Source organism: Carassius gibelio, chromosome A12 (assembly GCF_023724105.1).
Source record: "Carassius gibelio isolate Cgi1373 ecotype wild population from Czech Republic chromosome A12, carGib1.2-hapl.c, whole genome shotgun sequence".
NCBI classification, from domain to species: Eukaryota; Metazoa; Chordata; class Actinopteri; order Cypriniformes; family Cyprinidae; genus Carassius; species Carassius gibelio.
In genome coordinates this window covers 17,813,648-17,835,868 of record NC_068382.1, presented here as the reverse complement: position 1 = coordinate 17,835,868, position 22,221 = coordinate 17,813,648, and the positions used below count along the sequence as shown (strand labels likewise).

At 36.8% G+C, this 22,221-nt stretch overlaps 1 protein-coding gene across 1 annotated transcript in view; it reads left to right on the top strand.

Moving 5' to 3' along the window:
* LOC128025355 (attractin-like protein 1) overlaps window positions 1-22,221 on the top strand; it is an 86,104-nt gene that overhangs the window by 41,239 nt on the left and 22,644 nt on the right. The window contains exons 22-26 of the mRNA XM_052611627.1: window positions 1,528-1,622; window positions 1,957-2,035; window positions 3,648-3,805; window positions 9,735-9,796; window positions 17,563-17,641. Of these exons, the coding sequence (XP_052467587.1) occupies window positions 1,528-1,622; window positions 1,957-2,035; window positions 3,648-3,805; window positions 9,735-9,796; window positions 17,563-17,641 (473 nt within the window). The remainder of the gene's footprint in view (window positions 1-1,527; window positions 1,623-1,956; window positions 2,036-3,647; window positions 3,806-9,734; window positions 9,797-17,562; window positions 17,642-22,221) is intronic.

Here is a 22,221-nt window from a genome sequence, read left to right as displayed (position 1 = left end):
AACAACAATATTTGTGGTTTTACTGTATTTTTGATCAAATAAATGCAACTTTGGTAAGGATAAGAAAATTAAACTGCTGTCATCATTTAGCTACTCTTATGTCATTTTCAAACCTTTATGAATTTAATTTTTCTGTTGAATATAAAAGAAGATATTTTGAGAAGATAAAACTGTTTGGTTACCAACATTCTTAAAATTATCTTCATTTAATTTCTACAGAAGAAAGTCAGTTATACAGGTTTGGAACAACATGAGGGTAAGTAAATGATTACAGAAATTTCATTTTTCTGAGACCATCCCTTTAGATGTGTGTTTGAGAGAATTAATTCCAGATTGTAGCAACAGTCAGTCAGGAGAATAATCACAAAATGTGTGCAGATAGTCTATGTTTAGTTGTTTAACATCTTACACATTAGTTCAGAACATGACAGAGAACACAAAACAATGTTTTTGATGCATGCGTGATGACAAGCTTATCTCTTGGCCTAAAATGTTATATTCCAAGTTTTTTATATTCTCATTTAATAACTTAAAACTTTATGGCTGACATCCCTCTCAGAACAGCTGTCTGAATCATGAAACTCACTGACATTCACTTTTTGGTTTCATCGTTGAAAACAAATCCAGCATAAATCATCATAATGGTTTAAGAGCAAGCTGTGGGATGGTTCAAGTTTTGTCACCTATAGATAGTTGCATCTCAAACTAATTTTAAAAGTGACACCGTTCCTTCTGGAAGGATGATTTAAAGCAAAGAAAAGACTGATGCTCATAGTAGTTGATTTGCAGATCAACACTATTCAGTGTCAGAAAGTTACATGATCTTTCAAGCAAAAATATAGGAAATGAGTGAATCTATGTTGCTTCCATGTCACATATGAATTGATTCAAAGCTTATAAAGACATCTTTTGAGTTGATGGGGAGTGAAATAGATGTTTACAATGCCATATTGTGTTTCACGCAAACAGCTGTTCTCTGGGAGATGCCTGTGGCAGCATTCAGTCATTTAACAGCCCAGGAGTTAAGAAAACAATCAAGACTTTTCTTTTTTTTTGTCTTTGAAATGATTCTTTAAACAGATGCCAATACCTTGAAAAAGGATCAACTTAATGCACCTTAGGATCTTCCTTAGAAAATTTTGAATTTATTGTTCAGACTTAAACTTTTCAACATTTAGTTCTAGTTAAATATAACACATTATATTTTTATACACGTTTATGTAACTTATAAGCGTAGATTTCAAACACTTGTTGTCATCTTAAAAACAATTGAGCTTAATCAGAGTGCATGCCTATTAAAGCATTGACACACTCAGAAAGGAGGTATTCATTTAGTGCAATTAAAGTGACTGATGATTCATGTAGCTCTTCAATGTAGCCCTCTTAATGTAGGAGGGAATGTGTACCACTTTTTCGTGATGTTCTTTAAATTGAAACATTCAACGATTAATATGACAGAGAATTGCAAAGTGTGGTTCTTGATCGTGTAAAATGTGATGATTAACAATAGGGTTTTGATCTGAACAGATAACTTGCTGATTGATTACCAGTTCACCTTCAGTCTGCTTCAAGAAGATGACCAGCACTACACTGCCATTAACTTCATGGCCACTCCTGAACAGGTCAGCCACAGTCTTCCCTTCTGAGAGCAGAAGCAGCTGAATGGTTTGACCACCAATTGTTCACCAATTAGACAACATACATTTCATAAAAGGCATAGTTCACTCTCAAATGAAACATTTATCCCCCTCATCTTGTCTTTCAAAACATTTATTGTGACTTTCCTAAGTGAGACCCCCCCCCCCCCCCAAAAGAGAGAGATTTACTTGTTTTTCAATTTTCCAATGTATTTTGTGTTGAAGTAACTTTAACTTTACACCTACATTGCCGTATGGAAGTGATACCGAAAATATTATTTTGCAGACATCAGCTTTGTTTTATCTTTCCATTTTGTAGACCAGCAAGAACTTGGACATGTCAATCAATGCATCAAACAATTTCAATCTGAACATCACTTGGTCAGTGGGGTCAACAGGTACTGATTTCTCTTTCCTAAAGATTACTCTTTAGTCAATTATTTGCCTTTGTTTTGTTGTATAATAACAGTTATTGCTTTTGTAGTCGTGAACTAACACGTTTGTTGAGCAGATCTTCGTTTTTACATTCATGCATTCAAAAACCGGTTGACAGTATGAGGATGCAGTGTCTCAAGAAACATTTATTTAAAAGAACTTAACTATTTTTAACTTATCATAGCATTTCAAAAACATGCTCAAAAAAATTGAAATGTAATGCCCCTTTCCATGATCGCAAGCTTCATCTTTAAAAAGAAATGTAAAGGCAGTTAATAATGTCCTTTGTTTAACCATCAGTTCAAACCCAAAAGGGGAATAGACATACAGACAGACACTCTAATATACTGTAACATATATATATAAAAATATAATTTTAATAATGTTTCACAATTTTACAATATTTTACGTACAATTATACCGTATTAAAAATTAAAATAGACCAAAAAAAATCTTACCATCCGTAACGTTTTGAATGTTGGTGTAAACAAGTCAACATTGCTAACCAGTTAGGTGATCCTAGTTGACCGTAGTGATGCATTCTGTGTTAGCATAATGCCATAATGTGTCTGACACACAGATGCTAATGCTTTCCTTGTTTGACCGCAGTGTGTTCCTAAGTGTGTTGGGTATTTTACAATAGACAGACACTCAAGGACATGGCCATTATTCTCTATTGTTTATTTGCTAAATCACCTTTTCGTCCAAATAGTCACCAGCCAATTTTTTTTTATGAGACTTTGACATTCATGCTCCTCTTTAACTGGTTCATTCCTCTCCTTCTCGACCTCCCGGCTCCCCTCAATTAATATTTGGAGTGGTGTCTTTCTGTTTAAAGACACTCTCCCCAGAGAAGGGCTTCTAACAATAGTCTAGCGTGTGGCTCTGAATTCTAGGGCTGTGGCGTCTTCAGGAGCACTGAACGATTTCAATTAAGATAAACATTGCCACATGGTGGCATTTGGGTTGTCATTTTGAGGGCTTTGTTTCATAGTGCTGGTTTGGAATGACGATTGGTGGGACTTAAGTGTTACAGTCGTGGACTTCAGAAAAGTTTAAAAAGACCTGATAAAATAGGACAAAGGCCGCTTTTCTTTTTAGCTTCTCCAAGTCTTTTTGTGTTAAATTATGGTTCTATACCATGTTTAAAATAGATAATGAAATTGTCACACTGAGAGGTTGATTTAAAACTCATTTTCTCCATGAATAAAAAACATCAACAAATGGCTAAACCAGTGTATGCGGTCAGCCTTGTTGATTACTATTGTAATTCATTGCATTTGGATTGCTCTCAATCGCCCTTATTTAATAGCTCAGAAAGCATTAAGTGGCGGTCACAGTACATTTTAAGCATGCATAATTTTTCAGACCGAACAATAAATATAGAAAAGATTTTCTTGATTTCTTGAAGATTGTCTTGCTCCTGTTTTGAATAAGTATTTAGAAGCCAATATGTAGAGGTCACTCTGTGACCCTCTATGGTCAATTCCTTAATTAAGGGAAGTTATGAAGTGCATCAGATTCCATTTTTGATTGCCTCCTATATGAATTAATCTCATTCTTTTCTCATTACAGCTGGGACCATCTCTGGGGAAGAGATCCCCATCATGTCCAAAACTAACATCAAGGAGTACAGAGACAGTTTCTCTTGTGAGAAATTCAGTTTTCACAGCAATCCTAACATCACTTTCTATGTATACATCAGCAACTTTTCATGGCCAATCAAAATACAGGTGAGGACATGTTTTGGAAAATATGGAACTATGGAAAATGTTTCTTCAACAGGAAAATAGAGAATACAAATATAAATTTTTTTCTCTTTGCAAATATAAAACTAATTCTTAAAAGTGCAAATGCTTCTTTAGGTTGGATGTCGAATCCTTCGATGAAGAAAGTGTTTTCGTTGCTGGAAGGCACAGTTTGCACTGTACAACGTTGTTTGCATTTTCTTCTTTTTAAACAAAATAGCAGCGGAATTTCCATGAAAAGAACGCGTTTTTGCAGCAGTGATTCAATCTGCGTCTAAGGAGATTGTAGACAGCTGTTATTTACGCATGCACCAGCGGGTGGCACACGCGCATGCACCAGCGGGTGGCACACGCGCATGCACCAGCGGGTGGCACACGTGACTCGTGTGAGTCATTAATCAAGCTGCGCTTAATGTAGTGTTATTATGCCAAAATACTGATTTATTTAGTTTTAAATGAAATTCAGGATGATTGTAATACTGAAAGTATTCCCCCTTTTTTCAAAATGTAACTATAATCTAATTACTAAATTTTTTGACGTAACTGTAACGGATTACAGTTACTGGATTTTTGTATCCTGATTACGGAACGCCGTTACATGTTTTCCGTTACTCCCCAACCCTGTTTATGCGTGTGCTGGAAGCGTTAGGAAATGTGCTGCAATAGAGCCTTATCCACCCTGACAGTCCCCTCCCTTTCTCTGTTTTTTGAACACTGCTCTGAGCGTGCCGCCCAAGGCTCCATGACATCAGCACTGCATTATATGGTTGTGTGCCCGGCTCTAATCAAGATTGTGCAGTGGGACATTTAGATCCTCAGCTTTGTGGACCAGACATAGATGTGATCTGGCACTATGAACTCGCACCTCAGCTGTGACTCGGGTTTCAACAACATGATAATCCAGTGTGAAATGTCATCGCTTAGACTTGTTAGACTTGGACACCGTCACAGAACATATGTAACTTAACCATTACCTTTCATTTTGCTGTTCTTAGATTCTAAAGAAGTGATGTAGAAGTATTTTTTTTTCTCTTTTTTTATTATAGTTTATTTTAATATTATTTTAGTATATAGTATTTTGAATTGGCGTATCTTTATTTTATTATTTTCTTTTTTTGTTTATGTTTTTCAGTTTTACTATTTTTTGTTTTGATTCAGCTTGATTTTACAGTTATCATTTGAGTAATTTTAGTACATAAACTTGTTTTATTACCGTTGTGCAAGCAACCAATATTTCTACATATGTATACATTTACAGTATCAGAAAAAAAAAATAGAAGGAACTTTATAGCCAAGTATGTTTGCTCTTACAAGGAATTTGTTCTGGTGACTGAAGGGTTGGAGCTGTTATTGATTAGGGTTGGAGCTAAACCGAAGTTGCGCATCCCTAGTGTAGAGGGAGAAGAGCAGTGGGGAGAGCACATACCCGTGGGGGGCGCCAGTGCTGATGGTGCAGCTGTTTGACATAACATTTCCCCAGTCTCACTCGCTGTTGCCTATCTGTCAGAAAGCTGGTGATCCATTGACAGATAGAGCTAGAACAGAGAGCTGGTTTAGTTTGGTCTGGAGGAGTGCTGGGATGATTGTATAGAAAGCTGATCTGAAGTCCACAAGCAGGATCCTCACATTAGTCCCTGGTTTGTCCAGATGCTGTAGGATATAATGCAGTCCAATGTTGACTACATCATCCACAGACCTGTTTGCTCGATAAACAAACTACAGGGGTCCAGTAAGGGTCTAGTGATGTCTGGTTACTTCATGACCACAGATGTTAGGGAAACAGGTCTTTAATCATTAAGTCCTGTGATTTTGGGTTTCTTTGGAATGGTGATGATGGTGGAGCGTTTGAAGCAGGAAGGGTCTTCGCACAGCTATAGAGGATCTGTAAAAAGATCACAGGTTTTCATACAGGCTGGTGAAACACCGTCTGGGCCTGGTGCTTTTCTGTCAGGTCAAAGTGGATGTAAGGTGTGAGACTGGGAGTTTCAAAATCTGCAGTAAAACTCATTTAGGTCTTCAGCAAGTTGTTGTTGTGCCACAGTGCTGGGCGATAGTGTTTTGTAGTTTGTGATGTCTCTCAGGCCTTTCCAAACTGAATCATGATTGTTTGCTGAAAACTGTTTTTCCAGCTTTTTAGAGTAGCTCCTCTTAGCCACTCCTATCTCCTTTGTCAGTGTGCTCCTGGCCTTGTACAAGATTCTGTCCCCACTCCTGTAAGCATCCTGTTCGGCCTGATCATGGTTTGTCGTTGTTGTTGTTGTATGTTATGTAAGTCCTGGTAGGAATGCACATATCCTCAGAGAAACCAATGTATGATGCTGCAGTCTCTGCGAGTTCGTCAGCTTTAAAAACACGCCAATCAGCGCTCTGCTTCATTAGTCCACCCGTTTACAGTCCTTATTACAGGTTTAGCTGATTTCAGTGTCCACCTGCAGGTTGGTATAAGATTAACCATACAGTGTTCAGAGAGCCACAAGGCTGCCTGTGGGACAGAGTGATATATGCATTATAGGTTTAATACCAATGAACAGTCAGCTAGTAATAATAGCAAAAACTGTTCTGACTGAATAGTGATTTGGATTATCTTTTATCAAAGGATCTTTTATCACCCTGTTATTACAGACACTCCCTATTTTACAAAAAAGTACAGCTGATTGGATATTGTCCCACCACAGAATATTACTTGTACATTGAATAAAAAGAACATTGTTATGTAATTTACAGATAGATAGATGCAGGCATATTAGTCTATATGCTTATGTCTCTGGTCGTTGGTGCACACTGGGAAATGTCTGCTCCCCCGTCCCCTGATGTCTTTCCCTAAAAGACCAGTCTCTGAAGGAAAAAATAACCATCTATATTGGTAATAAAATATATTACACAAAATATGATAAACACAAGTTAGTGAAGCAAGTTAGTGAAGCTATTTATTAAAGAATGTACCACAATAAAGAACGATTTCATCTGGTCGTTATCCATATGGTTTATAAAGATAACTACCACAAATCCTCTCAACCTTTCTTTCGTTCATTACCGTTCACCAGCTGTGCACCGAGACACTCAGAAACAGCACGCCATTTGTTTTTGGGGCTAACTCCAACAGCGAGAATACACCTAATATTGATCTGCATTCATTCATCTGTTCCTCTATCAAGTATAATATGAGTTCTTCTGAAAGGTTCATTTATTTACGTTGGTGTTGCAGACCTTCATCTCAGTTGAGCTGTGTTCAAGCACTAATAGTTTTCTACTAGATTTCCCAAAAGCAGAGTCAGTTATTTACCATGGTGATGCATCATTAAATCCAATGGACCCCCGTGACAGTGAGCTTGCGCCCCTCTGATGTTTATGATCAGAAAGTGTGATCAGCATTTATTAGCTTACTGAGGAAATTGGGACTGTGAAACTATGCACATACGGAGCCCCCGACCCCTTCTGAAAGCATCAGATATTAGATATGGAGAATTGAAGTGCTCTCGTTGTGCAGGAAACCCAATATGACAAAACATTACTGCTGTCTCGCTGTCTCATGGGTCGGTGTGAGGTCAGCCACTATGAACAAGATAAATAATCCATTTCAGGCATGTATGTGGAAGCTTTTTACTTTAATGTTACAATCCATAAATAAAACAGTTCTGTGAACACAGTTAAATTCACCATAAATGAAGCCTTTCGAATCAAAAATAATTTATTCGAATGGATTTGTTGTAGTGCTGTTGTGTAAATTTTAATGAACTTTGTTATGGTTCACAGATGCAAATGCTAAGGTCTGAACAAAATTTGAACTAAGGTTGTCTGCAACCGCTTACAAACCACCGTTCACAGTCTATGCTACTCTGTTCACACTGCTTTTCAATTCATTATCCAAAAAGTAATAATAATAATTACTGTGGCGATGCTGATTATTATATCTATTCTTACATGTACATGAAAATATAAATATTTTTCATATAAAACAATTTATATACAATTTGTATACTACACAAATTCTAAAGTTTGCGTATATATTTTTATGATGATGATTATTACATATATTAAAATACATATATTTTATTTTAATATAATTTGAGATATATTAAAACATTATTATGTAGTATAATCATCATTATTTATTACTTTTTGGGGTATAAATAAAAATACATATTATCACCATCATCATAGTACATGACTTTAGGTTTGGACACACATTTCTTAATGAAGGTAGAACACAGAGCTGCTTGATGGTCCCACAGTAGTTTCCTCTCTCCAGATCTCAGATGCTTTGTTTGTGGTTATTCATTCCATGGCATGATGAACAATTCCTACCAATTTATACAATGATATATTCTTTCAGCTGGAGGATTTACTCTCATTTATATTCACATTCAAGTTATTGGTTGATATTGTTTTTTGTCTTTATAACATGCATAATAATGATAATGTATTGTATTAAAGCTCAAATTTGACTCTGAAAGCTGATGTAGGGTGGAATAGATTGATATGAAGTTTTCTAAAAGTTAGAAATGGTTGCAGCATAATGAATGCGCTGGAGAGTCAAGAACATATTGATGGTATAGATCAACAAGCTAAAAGCTAAAAATATCCTGTTTTTGTCACTATACAGACCTGTTTGTCAAGTGCCATTATAACACACTCATAGATGTAAAAATAATTGTTAATGAGTTTTGTTAATGCAACAAATATGTACTATATGTTTGCATGTGATTTATAATGTCTGAATGACCTTATTTAGTAGAGTTAACGCCTTGTCCATGTGGTGCTTTAAAGCATTATTTGTGGCACAACAAGGTATGGTCTCACTGGGAGCAGTGACTTAACAGGGCACATGTGTGGGCTGCACAACTGCTCTTTTCAATCGCAGCATCTTGCTTGCTTGTCTTCGGGGACACAAATGGTTCGGCCCTAATTGAGTGTTAAAGCTTTCTCCAGCTCTGTCTTTAGCCCCAGCCGTGTTCCAGTGACAACAGCTTAATGAAATGAATGGGCTTTCCAAAGGACCTTCCCTGCTCTGCTGTTGTTGCACTATTCATTTGCTGAGTCAGGGTGACTTACATATTCGTACATTTAGACCATTAATCCGTTTATTTTTGCTGGGTATTTATCCAAGTAGTTATTTTCCTTGCCTTATGGGATGCTGGGGGAACACACTTTCTTGACACCGTGATAACATGAACAACTTTTCAGAAGTGTGTTGATGCTTAGTTAATGGCCCTGCAGAATTCACTGGCAAACCCATGATGTCTCATTCAAACTAAGTGTCTTCTTTTCACCGCTAAGCGAAGAACGAAAAAGAACTTTGCTGTAACTACATTGTGGCCTTCACTCTGTCCATTACGAAAGCAAATCTAATCCAGATCACTAGTCATCTTAAAACTGCCCAAAAAGGGACAGTAGTTCACTCAAAACAATTAAACTTTTATCATCATTTACTCCCCTTATGCTGTTCCCAACTTGTATGACTTTGTGTTGCGGAACACAGGAAGATGAATAAATGATGACATAATTTTTGGGTGAAATATCCTTTTAATCCCTGTGTGCAAAAATGCAGCCAATTTGAATTTTCAATTACAGACTTTTATCCAAAAGTGTCATTTCGTCTCTTCCTAACCTTGTTGAGCTACACCTGTCCATTTAAGTAAACCACAATCCCAGAAGGCAGACATTTGGCATGTGTGTAATGCCTGAAGGATGTCAGCTCAGGTAACCATGAACAGCCATTATTGCCTTCATTTAACAATTAGAAAAAATTACGAATGTGATGGCCCCTCAAGCAAAGAAAAAATTGTTGACATTATCTCTTGTGAAGGACCCTAGCCGCAAGCAAAGGTCTTCATCATCTTTTCCTGTAAAGAGCTGTTCTTTGGTAACCTGTCACCCCATCATTTATCTCACTTTTGCTTTTGTCCCCTCACAGATTGCCTTCTCTCAGCACAACAGCATTATGGACCTGGTGCAGTTCTTTGTGACGTTTTTCAGGTGAGTGCTTGTGCCGCCTTTGTTCTCTCCACCATTTTTCCTAGGTGTGATGTAGGGCTGTCAAATTTGCTCAAAAATGACGTTCGAATATTCCCTCTAAAAAAAACACGAATATTCGAACTATTCGAACATCTGGTTGCGCATGTTGTAAATGACGCGCATTACGTCAATAACAGGCCAAAATAATACAAAGAGACATAACTACTTGTATAGATAGTCTATTTAAGTTTAAACATATATGACAACGTATTACCTACACAAAAACAAGGAAATCAACTAATGGCCAAGACTGCAGACCTCACGCTCTCTCACCCTCATGTTCTCTGCGCATAATGTTTTAAATGAACAAACACATTTTTTTGCAAGCAATTTAAGGTCGCGACTGTTGTTCCAAATATAGCAGGCTTCATTCAGTGATTGAAACAAATATTATTAATATTAATTGAAGTTTTACAGCATATAGAACTGACATTGAATGCTCCAAGCGAGCTGTGCTGTGGTAAACATGGAACTTTTCGTTGACATGAAACGAAAAATAATCAAACCTTGCTTCCATTGTTGACAGAACTCCCCGAAGCCTGCCCCATCCGCGATGCTGATCGGTCTCATGTCCTTACAAATGAACAAAATTATTTTATCTGTTATGGCCTCTTGTCTTGTTGCAGACAAAGAGCTTGCGGCGGGCGATGCAAAGTAAGGTTAAGTGTCAAGACGTGACTGTTTAGCTGGAGTTCAATACATTATGCCATGCTCATTTGGGTGCACAGTTTTGAGATGTGACCTCATGTTGCTAGTAGTCGAATGGTATGCTAACTGTATCTTAAATAGCTTGCATACAACTTTAACTTGCGGATCAACAATTTTACCTCATTTTCTCTGCTGCGGTCGAGTTGGGCTCTGCACTTGCTGGCATCTTCAATGAAGACGCGTCAACTTTCAGCAGTGATGCTGTGCCAGACAGTGCGACTTCTGTGAGGCTGTGACCCGTCCCTGAACCCTCAGGCGCGCTAGCGCGCCACTCGCAAAGCAGATAACCACGCCTCTACTACCGCGGGCCTCTTTTTCCACATTTTTTTTTATTCGAATATTAATTTTCACCTTCGAAATTCGTTTTTTTAAAACTATTCGAATACATATTCGAATTTAGAATATTCGTTAACAGCCCTAAGTTGATTGTGACGACATCTTTCAGCTGTTCAGCCAGTCTCATGTCTCATTCCTTTTCCGTTTGGATTAATGAGTCAGTTCTGAGAGAACTCTTTAGGCCAAGAGGAAATGAGACCTACCTTTTTCCTTTCACTACCATATATGTCCAAAGTCCTAAATGATCTGATACAATAAACTGTTTTGATGGGGATGGTTTCAGATTGGCTAGAATTAAAAAAATTTAATAATGGTCTTATCTAGTGAAGCAAACATTTTTTAAAACCACAAATCCAGTAGTTTTACTTTTAAGGCATAGCTCACCTAAACATGAAAATCATTTATTTACCCTCATGTCATTCCAAATGATTCCAAATTCCTATATGCCAGCTGCTTCTTACAGTTTAAGAAGCAGTTTCAAAAAAGCCTCACAAGTATCATAAAGTATCATAAAAACAGTTCATATGACTTGTACAGTATATTCCAAACCTTGAAGAAATATGATACCTAAGCAGGGTAAAACTTAAGTTCACCGAAGGTCTTTTTGGCACTATAGAATAATGTCCAATTTGGCAACAAATACTTGAGTCAAATAATTTCAATAAATTTTATGATCCAGTAAAAAACTGGTTTAAATGTTGTTTTGTCTCATGAAGTAGATGAAAATTTGTTCATCTTGTCAAAAGTTTTATGGACCTCATTTAGAGTGTTTGCATCTGTTGAGAGTCTGATATTTTGAATACTTTTTTGATTCAATTTCAAAACTGGTTTAAATGTTTTCTTAACTTATGGAGAGAAAGATTAATTAACGACTTAATTCAGTTTGGTTCTCATATAAAGCTGTCATGTGACTTCAGAAAACTCAGAATATAGTTTACAAGTCCTATGAACCACTGGTGCTTGTGTGTCTTTTTTGAAACTTAAAATTTTAATTGCATACAACCAGCACTTCTCTGGAAAAAAAATGCAACCAGAATTTCTCCTTTTGAGTAGCACAGCAGAAATAAATTAATATGGGAATGGAACAAATTGAGAGTGAGTAAACATTTACATCTTTTTTTGGTTTTGGCTGCACAACATGAGACAAAACACAAATGAAAATGAACTTTTGGTGTTGCAAACAACTTGCTAAAACGCAATGCTTCATGCTAAACTGCTCTGCCCTTTCATCTCTATGAGGTGTCATTGCCACAAGGTAGGTCTGTCATCCTGATTTGTTCATTTCTCTACTATTTCTTGAATTGTCTTTAAATGCACACCTGTTCCCATTATGTCTTATTAGATTTGGTTATAAAGGTGTCTTTCTCTTTCTGAATGGTCAATCTCTTGGTGTAGCCACTGCACCCTCTGGTGCTTGTCCTGGATTTAGATCATTGTTCTGGATTAGACAGCCCCTCTGGAAGCTGTTGTCAAATGCTGATGCACTCCGACACTGGGTCAACTTGTGCTCCAAACAGTCATGTTATCCAGCTTGCATGTTTCTGACTGCCTGGGCAATCAGTTTAAATAGTTAACTTCAAGCTGGACTTATTGTGTGTAATCATAAACACTGGCAGCACAAGTACACTGGCTTTAATCCATTACTTCAAATTAGGAAATGTTTGGAATAGAAGCTTGGCATTTCATTCTAGCAGTTCACTTTGAGTCTGCTAAATTCAAACCTACCTTCAGAAGCACCTTCAAAAGCATCCATTCACCAACATCTTTTATTCAAATATAAGCGAAGAAAGGACGCACGCATCATACAGGAAATTGTGCTGCCTTCAATGCACCTTCCCTAAACGTCTGGAAGCAATAGGTGAGAAGAAGCATACTGTTGATTTAAAATGCTTCAGTGGATGGATAGTTAGCAGATTGCTTGTTTTACCCTGTTAATTGTTTTACCCTGTTAATAGCTGCTCGCATAAAATTCAAGGCATTGATGTTTGCCTACAAAACTACCACTGGCTCTGCATCTATTTACCTAAATTTGTTACTTCAGATTTATGTGCCCTCTAGAAGCTTGCGTTCTGAAAGTGAGCGTCACTTGATTGTGCCATCCCAAAGAAGCACAAAGTCACTTTTACAGACTTTTAAATTAAATGTTCCCGCCTGGTGGAATGAACTCCCCAACTCAATCCGAGCAGCTGAGTCCTTAGGCCGGTGACACACTGAACCGTCCCAGAACCGTCCCAGAAGCGTCCCAGAAGCGTCCCAGAAGCGTGGTGGATTCTGTGTCTTTACACACCAGAAGCGTGCTTGACGCGGCGCTGGCATGCTGCTGCTGTGGAGGGAGACCGTTGACAGATCAGGCTCATGTCTTCATTACAACGATATATACTTTTTTTTTACACACCTACACCTACGCCTACTGATAAAGGACACCGTCAAAAGTATTGACGGCGAAATAGATTATGTTTGACAGGTGCAATATTTGAAAATCTATAATTATTATTATTATTTTTTTTATTACATTTATATCTGAATTTATGTCAACCTATAGACTTTCAAATATCAAAATATCAGGAATTCATATGTATTTGTGTACAAAATGACATTTAAACACATTTTCCTATTATATTCTATCTATCTATCTATCTATCTATCTATCTATCTATCTATCTATCTATCTATCTATCTATCTATCAAAAGTGAAAGTATATAAATTAATAATGCTGCAAAGTATTTATATTTCAATCTATTTCTATTCAGTTTTCAAGGTTCCTGAAAATGTAATAAATTTCCAAAAAAATTAGCTTCAAATCTGCAGTAATGGCTGCAGAAAAATTCAGCTTTATCATCACAGGAATAAATTACATTTTAAAATATATTAAAATAGAAAACAGTTATTTTGAATTCAATATGAACAATAGTGTACAGGCACCTTTCCTTCATAAAATACTACTATTCCAAAAACAAACAAATGTAGAAGGATCGATGTATGGGAGGCAGTGTAGGCAGGATCTACTGCTGTCAATTAAGTGTTTTCCTCCAATGAGCATTTTCCTGATTGCACCTATGTGGTTTGCACTTTATTTCCACTGAGCGAGATAGCCAACCTCGTGACGGCTGAAATCAACACTAGCCTCAGGCAGATTCTGTTTCATTACCTGTACAGCTAGAGAGATGGGATGACAGGGTATATCTCTCCTCACATCTGCCCCTGAGTTATGAACTGCATCACTGAAATACAACAAATTAAAAGTGGAAATAGACAAAAACTTCCATACATGCTGCCTAAACTACAAACCTTATGTATGACTTTCCATATAGTATAATATTTCTAGTTATTATATATATATATATATATATATATATATATATATATATATATATATATATATATATATATATATATATATATATATATATATATAATTTATTTTTTTATTTTTTTTAAATGACCCTCTCTGTAAAAAGGGCTCTGCAGGGGTGTGCAAAAATGTATCACTGATTAAGAATCTGTCAGTGTGAAACCTGAAATTAGAGTGGTTAACGTGAGCAATAGCGAAATGCATTTCCACCCTGTGAATGGCTTTTTAACAGTCCCTTTGTTAAATGCAAGATAATGCATTTGGTTCTATTGCTGCAATCCTTTTGCATTTATTTAATATCTAGCACATGCTCAGTCTTCAGGGTTCGATAAGAGTACTTCCCCACCCAGGTTTGCCGTAACCGTCTCTTTTTATCCATTCTTCATGTAGATTGGTTCATTCAGATGAGATAGAGATGTGCCTCCTGATGTCAGCGTCTGTGAAATAACCTAAAACGTCCTTCAAATGATTTCGTTTCCCAGACATTTGCTCATTAACATGGAGCTTAGTGAGTCAGCAAACTGTAATGCGGAGTTATTTGACAACAAGTTTGACTAAATATTGATTTCAAAGTGGGATGTCATGCCATATGATCATCCTTAAGATCTTACTCTCCCTGTAATGAGATGGTCAGGGATGCCAGGAAGCCTAAAAATGGTTCCTCAAATGGCAGAAAATGAATTCACCAGGGAGGTGACTGTAACATTTTTGTCTCATATGGTATTGTTGATGTCAGTAGTCCTTTATGAGACCAAAGCGAAGTCACCTGGCCTAAGGGAAATGTTTTTCATCTTCATTGCATTTATTGTATCTCCTAGTTCATTTTCTGGTAGCTGTCCATTGCAATATCTGACTTTTATATTTTGTATTCTGTTATTTAAAATCTTTTCAATGTTGCATAACGTGGACTGCACCAGAAAAAGAAGATGAGTTGTTTATGCAGATGAGAATAGCACCTGCATTTTTCCCTAAAACTTCTAAAGTGACACCTGAAATGGGTTCGGTAGAAGGCTGCTTATCAACCTAATTGCTGCTCATTATCTAAATAACAATTTAGTACAAAGTTTAATTGTCAATTTGTTGCTCTAGATCTTTTCTGCTCCTACAAGTGGTGAATAATAATTTTAAAAAGCCTTTAAGTCGTTGGAGTGGTTTGTTTGTTGGATAAGCGCAAACAAGTGTTTAACTTAGGACACACCTTTTTTTTATCATTGTTTAGCAGTTGGCTTTTAAATTCTTTCTCTCACAGCTCATTCCAGACCTTTCACACCGTCCTCTGCTTTACATGTTCCCGGTTGCCGCCTTTATTTTGTAACTTTTTTTTACTCAAGCCGCCACATGTACCAACACACGAGGGATGAGAACCTTTAATTGCTTTATTTTTCGTATAAATTCGTCTTCCAGGTGGAACCGTAGAGGGGATTAAGTCCTGTTTACTGCCTGCAATGCACTGGATGAAAGGCTTCGATCTGAAGGGGGATTTCTCACGCACTGCTTCTTAATCGAGCCATTCAAGTTTCCCTCTACTTCATTCATCTACAATTTGCCATTATCTTCAAACGAACCCATGATGCTGTGTGTTTGAAAGCATTAAAAGGATTTCATCATTCTTTTTTTTTTCTCCACGTCTTTTTTTCATCTGTGCAAACTGTGAATTAATTTCACATGGAGATGTTTATGAATAATCACATATCTCCATAAATACATTCAGCAAATATAATTTCCCTACAATTTATGACTTCGCTGTCGGCAAAGTTTTAAAGTTCCACTTTGTCGTCTTTTTTTTATTTATTTTTTAAGCTGTACATGTGGAAAGTGCAGTTTGATGACAACATCGCATGTTATTTACTTGATGTGCTTACGCGCTGATAGCTAAGTTAACAACACAGAGATATTTGAAGCAGTTTTACTCACCGCCTGCGGTTCCAACACACAATCGTGACCCTTTTCCGTTGGGACTGCATTATCCTTAAGAAATAAACGATGTGCAATCCGAAATGCAGGGAACAAACAAAAACACAACTCACAACTCCGTTGATGCTCTGTTAAAAATAAACTCCATCCACTGGTCCCTTAATGCTGTTTCTTTTTTGGTAATCTGTGCAGGGTTGTCTTGCCCTGTCAACCAAAAACACACTTCTTTTGTGACTTTTCGCGACGCTCTCGCTCTGATCAGGCTGTGCTCAGCCTCTCAGTGCTGTGCTATACGGGAGCGCGCGCTCTTCCAGCAGAAGTGCCTCAGGACCCATATAAGGAAATTCCGCTCAATCTAACGTCACACAGAGCCATACTCGGAAAAAACTTTCCGAAACTTGTGACAAACCGGAAGAGGTTTTTTTGGAACGAAAATACTCCTTCAAACGTACAACTTAATTTTTGAAACTTTGTCCATGTTTAGCATGGGAAACCAACTCTTTAACAGTGTAAAAAACTCAGTATGCATGAAATAGCATTTCACTCCACCTTTAAGATTCGCCTTTTGAAGTACATCTCCAGGCAGAAACACTTGACTGAAAAGATCATATTTCTCAGCTTGACCATTTGAAGGCCTTCTGCAAGTTTGAGAAATGTGTTGACATTTATCTTTTGTCTTTTGAAGTAGGATTATATTTTATTGGGTCTAGATGCACTGTAAAATATTTAACAAGATGCAAAGCAATGGTTTAAAGACAAGTTTTTTTATGTTATTCAAAACAGTAATTTCGTCAACTCAAACACCTAATTTTCTATGGAACCATTAGTGGTGGCTATTAATTAACAATATGGAATATTATAAAACCAAACTACAATAAAACCTGAAGTAATAAATCAGGATAAACTACTTTAATCACATGGGTATCATTGATGTACCTTAATGAATAAATCCCAACTTGCTAGCAAACTGTTTCCCAGCGACCACGACCCCAGATGGTGGTGATACATGGTTTTGCATAATTCTGTTATTTTACAAATAAATACATTTTTATTTATTTATTTATTTGGAACTTGGATGCAAATGAGACATTTGTTCATAACAAACAATTAATCTTACATCAATACATCAATTAAATATCAATCAAAAGGCTCAAAACAGTAAAACTTCAAAAGTTCCAGCATTGAATTGTAATTAGATAAATCCCTGATAGTTGCACAGATAGCTATTGTATTAGCTGACACATTTCTTTATATATATATATATATATATATATATATATATATATATATATATATATATATATATATATATATATATATATAGAGAGAGAGAGAGAGAGAGAGAGAGAGAGAGAGAGAGAGATGAAAATTCTACATCATTTAATCTTTCCATCCCTTCTTTTCTTCATCCTACAGCTGTTTTCTGTCGTTGTTACTGGTAGCTGCAGTGGTGTGGAAGATCAAACAGACCTGTTGGGCCTCCAGGCGACGAGAGGTAGGTCAAAATACAGAAAATAATATATATACAGTAACCATAATAAGGACAATGCATGCTTTGTCAAAGTCATGGTAATTTAAAAATAGCCAAATATCTGCTGATAAATTCACTTGTTTGATATGTCATATCATGTATTGAAAGACTTTACACTTTGGCATATCTGTTCTCCCTTTTTTGTTTTGTGGGTTTTCCTTCCCGTGGAATTTGATTAGATGCTCTGAGAAGTACATATAAAGCCTTGTCAGCCACATGAAACAGCTCTGCAGAGTCCAATAGTTACAAACATGCCCATCTTCTTAATTAGGGTCCCTCATAAGCCAATTAGCTCTGACAAGAGTTATCTAATGCAGTTCAGAGCAGACTCAACGATAAGCACAGCAGATGTCTGCACATCGAGGAGAGAGATGACGTACGTTCACTATTTCTCCTGCCTTCATTTTATTGTGGCAGAATTACAGGCGATCAAAGGGGTTTCAGGGTCTAAGTTTTGGATAATGAGTCAATTTGCTACCTGGTAACACCCAAAGGTTACTATAAGATATTCCCGAGGATGATTAGCCAATGTTGAGGTGTTCAAAAGGCATTTATTTCACTTTAGTGAACAGAATTGCCATTGATAATCAGGCAGGTTGATCTCTTTTGCTACTGTCCTAATTGATGAATGGAAACAAGAGTTATGATAGCGCAATCCAAAAGCTATATTCATCTGAAGAATTAAATCCAACAACTCGTGATGGGGGCAGATGGGCTTCCACCATTAGCATTCAGCTCACTGCAGAGCTGCACTCCTCAGGTTCAGGTTTCTGCCCTCAAGAAACCCTCAAAAAAGCTTTTATCTTTTAATTTAAAATGATTGAAAAGTTTGAGGAGGCACTCCAGAAAAAGAATTACTTCTGAAAAATGTAATTTCTCCTTCCTTTTTGTCTCGATCAAGAAGGAGACTGAATGATGTGCACCTCATTTTGGCACCAGTCATTTGACAAGGTCATGTTTTTGGCAGCATGAGGTGGAGACAGATGAAACTCTAAGGGATTTTTCAGAGCTTTTCCTTTGCATTCAGAGACATGCAAGTAATGGTCATTTATTGCTGTTTTAAAGTGCAACTTTCCATTTGTATGATCGTAAACGAAAAAGCTGTCCTGCCCTGCGCCCTCTTGAAAGACATGCGTTGAAAGCAGAGGACATGTTTATAACTTCCATTATGCAAATGTTCTCCACTACACTGATTTTGGCTGAGAGATCAAACAAGGGAATATCTAAAAAGCACCAGTGCTCAACACAAATCACAGTGTTTGCTTTTGATTTCCCTTCAATGTGTCGTTTTCCAGAAAATTCTAGAGAACGTCTCATTGTCATCTGCATGGATATTTGCACAGTTGCATTTGCCTTATTTTGGATTTGGATAAAGCTTTAGAGCTTTAGCTCTAAAGGCTCTTAGGTTTAACTGCAATGCTTGAGAATCTGGTTAAAATCATCCAGTTAGTGCTTAACCTCATGCATCATGCAATTATTTGATATCTCAAACTAAATTTAAGGGATTTTTCAGAGCTTTTCCTTTGCATTCAGAGACATGCAAGTAATGGTCATTTATTGCTGTTTTAAAGTGCAACTTTCCATTTGTATGATCGTAAACGAAAAAGCTGTCCTGCCCTGCGCCCTCTTGAAAGACATGCGTTGAAAGCAGAGGACATGTTTATAACTTCCATTATGCAAATGTTCTCCACTACACTGATTTTGGCTGAGAGATCAAACAAGGGAATATCTAAAAAGCACCAGTGCTCAACACAAATCACAGTGTTTGCTTTTGATTTCCCTTCAATGTGTCGTTTTCCAGAAAATTCTAGAGAACGTCTCATTGTCATCTGCATGGATATTTGCACAGTTGCATTTGCCTTATTTTGGATTTGGATAAAGCTTTAGAGTTTTAGCTCTAAAGGCTCTTAGGTTTAACTGCAATGCTTGAGAATCTGGTTAAAATCATCCAGTTAGTGCTTAACCTCATGCATCATGCAATTATTTGATATCTCAAACTAAATTTATTGTATTTAAGAGATTAGAGTATGCAATCTCTGTCTCTCTCTTTCTTTCTCACACACACAGAGAAAGAGAGATAATAAAGTGTTTTTGTTTTTGCTTATCAGGATTCTTTGATATTGGTGTTCGTATTTCTCAAAAGCATGTTTCTATTGATGGATGGATTTACCGGTTTCTTTGCAGGACAATTTCCAGCATTTTGGTTGCTGTTCTGTAAACTTGATCTGTCTTGTCCCTTAGCAGTGTTTATTATCTGGCCAAACTTCTGATCTGACTTCATAGGGTACAGATTTAAGATGCTCAAAGCTACAACCTTCCTGCAGAAGATGGTTGGCCATTGCTTTCAAAGAGAAATTGGGCTTGTGAAAACACATACTGTTAGATAGTGGTATGACGATTTCAGAACAAGACTTAGAATGACAGATCTGAAAAATGTATCGTAGCTTATGTTAGGTGGAGGAAAAAATGTGTTCCATGTCTCTGATTTGATTAATCACTGTGATGGTATGGCGTGTGTGTGTGTGTGTGTGTGCTTAGCCCTGATGTTAAGTGATAATGCTGAGCAGGTGCATTAGAGGACCGTTGTCTGATGTCGGAGGGCTTGATAATGGTGTTTTGCATTTACCGCAGTGGAATATTACATCGGTAGAGTCACTTATGCCATTGTCTTCTGGACCTGTGTGTAGGTTTGCATTTGTGTAGGTCATTATCATTTCTGTCGGTGTGTGTGAAATTCCAGAAATATCCCTTAATCTTTCATGTTTCATTGAGGGTGCAGCAGTCATAGCTCTTTGCCTTAGATTATTGCTGTACTGCATGATACGCCAGATCAATCTTATTGATCTTTGTGGATGAACCTTTTTTGAGAATGACAGATCAACAGCCTGGTTTCTAGAAATTAGACAGTGGAAGGGAAGACTACAAAAAGTGCTATTAAAAAGTCTTATCTCTGCTCTCCAGAGAGCAACACAAACAGGTTTGGCTATGGGCATTGCCCTTGTCCGTCCTCATGTTTTATGATTCGTCTGATTGGAGAAAAAAAAAAAACTCTCCCACTGCTTGGACCAATGACTGCAAACCCCACGCTGAAATGAAAAAATGAAATGAACAAGATGTAACAGGGGTGATTAGGAATAATGAAACCATGCCATCCTGAGTTATTGAATTTTATTTAACATGCAGTCTCATCCAATTCAGTTCTGAGTGCCTGAAGAGGAGCGAATAAACTCATAATGAAGGTTACATGCCTCTGCTGTGCTCTACCACACATTCATTTTGGCAATAGGATGTTTTAATCAACAAAACTCCAAATGGATAGTTGCTCAGTGTCTGTTGACTTTTTTCTTACCCAATCTGTTTAATCAATATAATCGATACTTTGTACTAGAAACTGTGTCTTGCGCACAGGTGCGAGAGTGGCTCTGTACCATTTCAGAAGGACAAATGGCAAATGTCTGCACTAATTGTCAGTGTAGAGCAGGAGGAATGACTTTTGTAAACCCGGCATTGACATTTCACAGTGCAATGTCTTACAGCATACACAAAAACACTGTTTAATTGAACAGCATTGCTTGAAATGCACGTCCTTCTCGCAATATGGCCGTTTTTAATGCAGTTGTATTTGTTTCCAGGTTTGCTGTAGTGGTGAGGCTTAAAGGGATAGTTCTCCCAAAAATGAAAATTCTTTCATCATTTACTCACCCTCATATCGTTGCAAACATGTATGAAGTGCTTTTTTATGTTGAACCTAAAAGAAGATATTTTGTGGATTGCTGGTAATCAAACAGTTGGTGGTATTTTTTTTTCTACTATGGAAGTCAATGGCAACCACCAACTGTTTGATGGGATGTAATGAATGTAGGGACTTTTTTTCTGACTGTTTTCTTCAAGAGATGAGATCAATAATGTGTGAATGTTTTTGGATAGAATTCAGGGTGGTGCAATTTTCTGTAAAAAGCAAAAGTCACAAATGCAGCCTGATCATCATGGATAACATTTCTAGAATATTTGTGTGCAACATTTGGAGAAATATTGTAGGGGGGGCTTATTGCTATCACCTTAGTTTGAGAAAAGATGCAGTATCAAGTGCTGATGATACTGCTATACTTCTACCTTCATTTGGACTTTTTCATTATTTTCTTCCACTTTACTGTACTCTATATCATGTCTATATAGAATGTAGGCATTATATATTCATATCAGAATTAAGTGTAATTAAACTATATTTTGTGTAGATTATATTAAAAAGATATTTCTCTAGTTTTGTTAGTATTTGTTTTATTTATTTATTTTTTGAATACTTGTCAAGACATGTTAGGAACTGTATCCAGTGGGTCTAAAGGTAAATTTGATTTGATCATCATTCCAGGTTACAAATGCAACCAGTGTAGGAGAAAGCAAGCAGCGTGACTACCAACAGATAGTAACTATATTGCAAAAATGTATTGCAATAACATTAAACAATTAATTAATAATATAATACAACAGATAATAATGTATTTAACATTAATATTAAACATTACAAATATTAATTCTTAACTAAC